This window comes from Venturia canescens, chromosome 8 (genome assembly GCF_019457755.1).
Source record: "Venturia canescens isolate UGA chromosome 8, ASM1945775v1, whole genome shotgun sequence".
NCBI lineage: Eukaryota > Metazoa > Arthropoda > Insecta > Hymenoptera > Ichneumonidae > Venturia > Venturia canescens.
The window spans coordinates 22,276,130-22,283,492 of NC_057428.1; the positions used below are offsets into that span (position 1 = coordinate 22,276,130).

General features: G+C 36.4%; 1 protein-coding gene across 1 annotated transcript; it reads left to right on the plus strand.

The window, feature by feature from the left end:
* The first annotated feature begins 1,753 nt into the window (after positions 1 to 1,753).
* LOC122414781 (gastrula zinc finger protein XlCGF26.1-like) lies at positions 1,754 to 6,997 on the plus strand. Its single transcript, XM_043426368.1, has 9 exons — positions 1,754 to 2,248; positions 2,358 to 2,547; positions 2,895 to 3,034; positions 3,872 to 3,988; positions 4,092 to 4,287; positions 4,407 to 4,543; positions 4,627 to 4,789; positions 4,873 to 5,127; positions 5,219 to 6,997. Exons 1-9 carry the CDS (start codon positions 2,169 to 2,171, stop codon positions 5,360 to 5,362), a joined length of 1,422 nt encoding a protein of 473 aa, XP_043282303.1. The 5' UTR covers positions 1,754 to 2,168; the 3' UTR covers positions 5,363 to 6,997.
* The last annotated feature ends 366 nt before the right edge of the window (positions 6,998 to 7,363 follow it).

Genomic DNA, 7,363 nt, shown 5'->3' on the forward strand with positions numbered 1-7,363 from the left:
AAAATCGACTGACAGAGCCTTTTTTTAATCGGTCAAACTGTGTCAAAGAATTTCGATTTCGAAATTTGCAACTATCTCTCTCGCACTCACGGTTGCGATATACCAACTGATCCATCCTCTTAAACGGTGATGCGTACGTTGCTGATTGCTAAATTTTATTATTACTGTTACTTTCTCAAACTCCAAGATTTGATGATTGAGCTTTAATGCACATTGCCCTCAACGGATAGATACGTAAAACATGCAAAACTTATCGGAGTGAGTAAACGCATATTGAATTAGTTATCATTTAATTTTTTGCAACCATTTGATCCAAAAATGAAGCTATCTAAATTGTTGTTGATAGTTCGTATTAATTTCTCATCGTTATTCAATACCTTTAAAGTTCTTCCATTAGTCTAATACACGCGAACAAATCAGGCAAAGGAAACTTTCATATTATTCCAAGTTCCGATTATATATTTTTATATCACACTTAGCAATATTTTAGTTGGGATTTTTTTCTTTAAAAATTTCCACAAAGCATGCATACATGTAAAATGAATGAATCGAGAGAAATTGGGAAATATAGATATGTAATTTGAAAATTTCTTCACACACATCTTCGTATCAAAGAATTCTTTTGTGCATGCACATACATCCGTTGGTTCACAGGCTCATGTTCTAAAATATTTTTAAAAAAACCCTCTCCCCCCTCCATCCCTCAACCTATGACCATCCTATGACCTGTGACTAACAAAACGATGCAAACGACGCACGTGATAAAAACAAAATTTTTTCACCATACTACAGACTGCAGCGCGCAGCCATATTCCAAAACCTGCTGGCAAAGCTTGTAATACTGGCAGTAGGTTTGAAAAATACAGCCTCTGCTGCTGCTATTGCTGCTATGCATCGGGTACATTCTACTGGGACGCTGACAGGGTTAATAGCGCTATTTTGCGTTCGACTTGGCGTTGTAAACGCTACAAGCGTTTAGATGGGTGCGTTTAGAATTGTGTTCTCAACGCTCCCGACGCTCCAAGTCGTTAAACACATCATCCACAGTGAAAATCGTTTGTTGTCTCTGTTATCGTACTACTGCTTGTTTCGCTGTCTTCACTTTTCGATGAATCCAGTGTTATTTCGTCGAGTAATTGAAAAAGAACAAGATCACTTTTTGGTTCCGCCAATTTGTAATCGCACCAATTCGAACATGACATATGAACGCAACCAGCGTCACCGCGTTCACTTCAAATCGAACACGTTTTATGGCCGTTTTCTCCGACGCGGTTCAAGGTTCAAACTCAGTTCAATTTTTTTCATATAGTTTCGAGATAGAATGAACCGAGTTTAACCTCAGATTAACGTTGAAGAAAACGGGCATAACGCTATTAACGCTGTCAGCGTCCAAGCAGAATGTACCCCATGTCATCCTTTACCGACAAGTCAACGTATTCCACATTGCCGACCGTACCAAATCAATATAACGATGCATCATCGACTCGGACCGAGAGACGAAACTCCGGAATCCCCGGAACCGCCCGGAACAAAAACATAAGGCCCGCTACACACGGTCAATAATATTGCACAGTAATATTGTACAATAAGTTTGTATGGTGTGTAGTGCGTCATAAATTTAAGATAGCTCAAACTTCTGCTCAATGATTCCGCAATGTTTCAATACTACATCTACACGTTCAATAATATTGTGCAATCACCTATATTGCGCAATATTATTGACCGTGTGTAGCAGGCCTAAGAGACCAGTAGAATGATGTGTGTGTGTGTGTATCGCATCTCATATACGAACTACGAAACTACGAACACGATGATGAGTACTGTGAGAAACAAGATGGCGAAAGGTCATTATCATATGGCAAATGTTGTTACGACAATAATTTTATGATTTTGGGTTCCGAGAATTTGTTTGTTTTGTTTACAGTAAAAAATTAACAACGAAATAAACTCTAGTAAACTATAGTCGGTGATTAAATAAAGGTTCGGGTTCGGATAATCCATGGATCTTATAAAAAAACGAACTTCGATATAAAGAGAGGTCAAAGAAAACAGGCAAGAGTTTCGAACGTTAGCTGACATTCACAATAGAGACAGATCATCGTCGTTGTCGTCGGTGCAACGATGACTGAGAATACAAGATAGTCTAGCTCATTATTTCTTTGAGAAATATGTCAGGAAAACAGGGACACAAGTGTGTGTTGTGCAACGCGAATCTTGAGAGCAAAGAAGCTCTACAAGAACACTTCAGGTCATTTTTATTATGTACCACTCCTTTCCTCAACTCTCTTAATTTCATTGAAAAAACTGCAACTATTAGTTCAATTTTATTAACTTATTTTCATTTTACAACTATTTAGGAGACATGCAAACAATGAAATTGACAAGGCCGGACGTGTTGAGCCAATCGTGGCGTCTGCGGATTGCATTTGTGATATGTGCGGCAAAATATTTGAATCTTCAACCGATACGATAAAACACAGATTCAAAGTTCATCCTGAATCATCGAAATATTATTGTTGCTACTGCGGCAAACAATTCCCACTGAAGGTAAGATTTTAATACCAATTAAGAGTAGGATCAGTTGGTATCTTGCCGCTGTAAGTACAAGAGAGATAGCCGCAAATGTCAAAATTGAAATTTTTCCACATGATTTGACCGATTACAAAAAAAGCTCTGTCAGCCCATTTTTGTCACGACCTTGCATGGACTGATAGAGCTTTTTTGTAATGAATTTGAAACAAACTTTGGATTCTTATTTTGAAGATCTGAAAAAAGTTTAGGTGACCGATCCATACTCTTAAAGTCTATGAAATCACGTTGAAATATGTAAATTCTGAATTTTACCAATTTGTTTTCTTCGATTGTTCTTTTGAAGCATGACTTTTTACCTGCAGATTCACAGAGACAAACACATTATTTCTCATGACGAGGATGAAAATAACGAAGCTGAGCACAGAAAGTGTGGAGAGTGTGGCTTTGTTTTTTACAACTCTGTGGCTTTAAGTTTTCATATGAGTTCTGCTCACCTTGAGAGGTATTAAAATATTGACAATATTGGAATCTCTCCTATAGAATAAGACTATTTTTCACATGTATTGTCTATACTGCCAAAAACTAAACTGAATTGATTTGTAATCCTGTTGGAAGTTGTGTGCCCTACATTGCAGTTATCAGACTGTAAATGTTCCGTCCACAAAACATACTTTTGAAAAGATCTCTCAAGTCACTGTAAATATATTTTTTTTTTCTAAGCTGGTTTATTTTTGAACAATCTGAACAAGTTTTCCAAAAACTCTGACCAGTCCAGATTTATTTAATTTAAAAAATCGCATTTTCAAAACAAGATTATAGATGATCATACAGCCCTAAGATAATATATACGGAGAATGATCAGAAACCGAATGTTTTGTTATTGAAAATCAATTGGTTGCGTAATTTCAAAGAATTGTTTCCAAAAACCAATATTTATAATAAAAAGCTTGTTGAAACCTATTGGATCAATTGATTTCAGACTGTTCTACAGAAGCACAAAAGATCCGACAAATTTTGAAAAATGATTCTCTGGTTTTTTCGTTTGTTTAAAAATGTAGACTCGAGAGTACAAAGGAGTCTCATATATTTTCGAAGACGGATACTATGTGCTTTTGAAAAAATGCGAAAATTTTTCATTATTTTAGATTAAAGAGTAGAAAAAAAAGGACCGTTTGAAGAGATAAACTGCCGTCAGGCAGATCAATTTGCTAATCTGTATCAAGGGTAAACAAGCATAATAACTAAAAAGGATTCAAAGTAAAATTTGGCCAATACTTGGATGAGGGAGGTTGGGAATAGGACCATCTTATATTTTAAAAATACCTATGTATTTTTACAGCAAAACGTTAAGAAAGTTTGAACGCCGTAAAGAGATTACTCCTCCTAAGAGAGAACACAAATGTGTATTATGCGAGGCAAAGTTGGATAGTAAGGAAGCTTTGCGCGAACATTTCAGGCAAGTTTCCCCCTCAGGCAACCAAGAACCAATACGCGAGTGCACAAGTATTATCTTCCCGTTTATTCTATTTTCATAATGTTTAACATTTTTTCAATAATAGAAAACATGCGAATAACGAAATAGACAATAATGGAAGAATGAAAAAGGTCGTGCCAAAGCCAAAGGCGGAGTTCGAGTGTGATGTTTGCGACAAGTTATTCACGTCCATTACCGAGACGATAAGGCACAGATTTAAGATGCATCCGGACTCTCCAAAATTTTATTGTTGCTTTTGCGGCAAACAATTTCCATTGAAGGTACATTAACGAAGAATGTAAACGCACTAATAGATTGCGATGGCATTCGACGAGGCAAGAGAAATCACACGAATGAAGGAGTAGAGTCGAAAAAAGCGACTGACTGAAATTCGTTTCAGATTCACCGAGATAAACATATGGAGACGCACGATCCGCACGAAGCAAATATAGAACCACACAAAAAGTGCCTAGAATGTGACGGTCTTTTTTATAACGAGAAGGCATTCGATTTCCACCATCGATCCGTTCACAAGAGGTATCAGCATGGTGCTTCAATTGGCGTTATCTATTTATTTTTAAATGGTGTTTTGCATCTAGCCAACATTTTGTTTCGTACAGGATCGTACAAATGCTACAGCCGATTCCAACACCACCACCGAGTAACAAAATAAAAGTAAATTCGATGAACGACGCGTTGAGTGTTTACTATTGTCACTTGTGCGGGGTCGAGTACGTCATTAAATTCAATTTACAGCAACACCTCGAGCGAGTACATACGCAGGTAGACTATCTCGATATTCGCGTATTGAATTCAAGCTTTTCGTACACATCTACTGAATTACTGATGAGAATTTTATTTCGCAGGCGGAAAGAGACGCAGTGCCGGAGGACTTGATCAAGTGTACAATGTGTTCGGCTCTGTTCTGCAGTAAACGAGCTTACGAGACTCACAATAGTTATCACAAACCGAACGATTTATATGTCACGTCGGAGCAGCAAAGGCTTCAGACGGTAACGAAGGTTGATCAGGATTTTGATATACGAAGGGTAACCGCGGAAAAATTTCCACCGCGCGTTAACGAATCAAAAAGACGAGCAACGCAACAATGTCGTCATAGCGTAAGATCTTGTTATCTCCTATTTTCCTTTTTTTTTTTTACATTATTAATATTCATGTTCTATTTTACGCTTTTTTTTGTTTTCTTTTCAGGGAACGAAACGACCGAGGGACTCGGTGCAAGTCAAGGTCGAAGTCGATTTTCCATTTTCTGATCAGGAAGCGTACGACTATGCGACACGTTCGAGCGACAGCGAGAGCGATATGCCGTTGAATCGACGAATGGCCTCTAGCTGACGATAGCACAATTATCCCATATTCAGCACCCGACGAAGCACGTATGCCAAACTAAAAAATGCCAGACGTTAAATTTTTATATTGCTTGGTGGATCATTCGCCGCCTTTTACTTTGTTTCTCCGAATCTTCGTCGTGCGTACAGCATTTTTGTATGGTTCAATTGAGTAAACAAGAAGCGAGCGAGAAAGCGGCAGGCATGATACTTCGGGATCATAACAACCGAGGCTGCGTTTCTTCATTCTTCTTTATACTGACATTGAAACAAAAAAGATTTTTAACAACAATGAGTATTCCCGCTTTGGTAATTATTAAAAATCTTACTTGAAAAATCGCCTCCTGAAATAATTCCCGGTAGCATTTAAACCTGAAAACTCGTCCGAAACAATTATTTAAACTCCGATTTACGAAGACATTGTACATTTTTTTTATTGTTTCTAAAATACGTTCCAGCTCCTCACCTAGTGTAATAAAACGGATAACGAAATAATTACGGTGGTAATATTGACGAGCCATATAAATTTGTACGCAGCATTGATATTTTTTAAACTTTTTCCTATTTCATCAATCAATCAGAAAATATCATCAACGCGACACAACAACGGCACCCAATCTTAATTTCCATTCTATAAAATCGTTAACATTATTCAGTCATGAATGTACAAACGAGATAGCGCAAGAAAGGAAATAGTCTGTTAAAAATTCGAAAATCGTCAAATGATTCTTTCAAAAAAAAACCCAAAATTGTGTATATGGGAGATTAAAAAAAATTTGAGGCCTTCATGTATTATCCTAACTTAATTTTTTTTTTTTTTTAAAATTCATACTTTCAATGGCAACTTTCGGTAAGCTTGTGAATAAAAAACAATTGTTTTTTATCTATCCGATGTCACTACTTTTTTCTAACATTGTTGAACCTCAAAGATCGATACCTGCTTTTGAGATACCTCACAAGTCCATTTTTGAAAAATCCAGAAAGCACTCGTAAGAATTCGAATCACCAGAAAAAATGGTGCAAGACTGCAGTAGTGTTTTCATTTTTTTCCCTGCTAAAATCGAACAATGGCGTCATCGGATTCATTCAAGAATAGCTAGACTGGATTTACCCGATAAACATTGACAAGCGTGTCGGCTAAAAGAAGGCTAATGTATGTGTACAGTATAGACGAAAACCTGGGAATCCAATCGCCAGTTATGTCTTCGCTGCTGCGTCCTCATACAACAATTATGAGCAGAGAGTAGCGAAAGTTCATCAGATGCCAGCGAAAATGTTATAAATTTGCCAAAAAACACAATATTATTATAAATAAAAGAAAACGCTGAGCGTCGAAAAAATACGAATCGAACTAGTACCTCGGTAAAGATCACACAGTTTCACAATAATAGGAAAAAACAATTGTTTCTCATTTATACTAATATCGCGTTTCTTTCCAAACATTCCTGCACTTGGACAACAGAAAAAAGTCTCATGGAATAAATGAATTTAATATTCATATGAGTTTACTTCAATCTCGGTGTATTTCGCTCCGCATCCCCAATATCATCTGTTCAATTGGGATCGGCCTCAACTTATGCATGTAATTGCTGATATATATATATATATTTTTTTTCCGAAAAAAAAAAAAAATCAAAACAAATCAATGGAAATATTCATTTTATACTCAAATTTTGGAGAAAACTCAATTTTGCCAATAGTGAGGAATATTATCCTGTTATCCATTCGCGATCGCACGTGAGTCAAAAGAAATTAAGTTTTTTCGTTCAATTGAACGAAAATATAGGACGATACGCATATAAAGGTTTGAAATGGCTATTTAGTATCCCTAGCACATTCAGGGAAGACGTTTTCATCATTTGTTATTTTTCCGTCATAGAGAATTTATATCCGAGTATGCCCGACCTTGTATATATATGTTACGACCACATGATTCATGTATTATAATATAAATGAGAATACATAACGTAAAAAAAAAAAACAAAATTTAAAAAAGACATTTTTCTTA

Coding starts and splice junctions, on each gene's coding strand:
- LOC122414781 (XM_043426368.1), top strand. CDS start 2,169: ATGTCAGGAAAACAGGGACACAAGTGTGTGTTGTGCAACGCGAATCTT. Junction 2,249..2,357: donor GCTCTACAAGAACACTTCAG/GTCATTTTTATT, acceptor ACAACTATTTAG/GAGACATGCAAACAATGAAA. Junction 2,548..2,894: donor GCAAACAATTCCCACTGAAG/GTAAGATTTTAA, acceptor TTTTACCTGCAG/ATTCACAGAGACAAACACAT.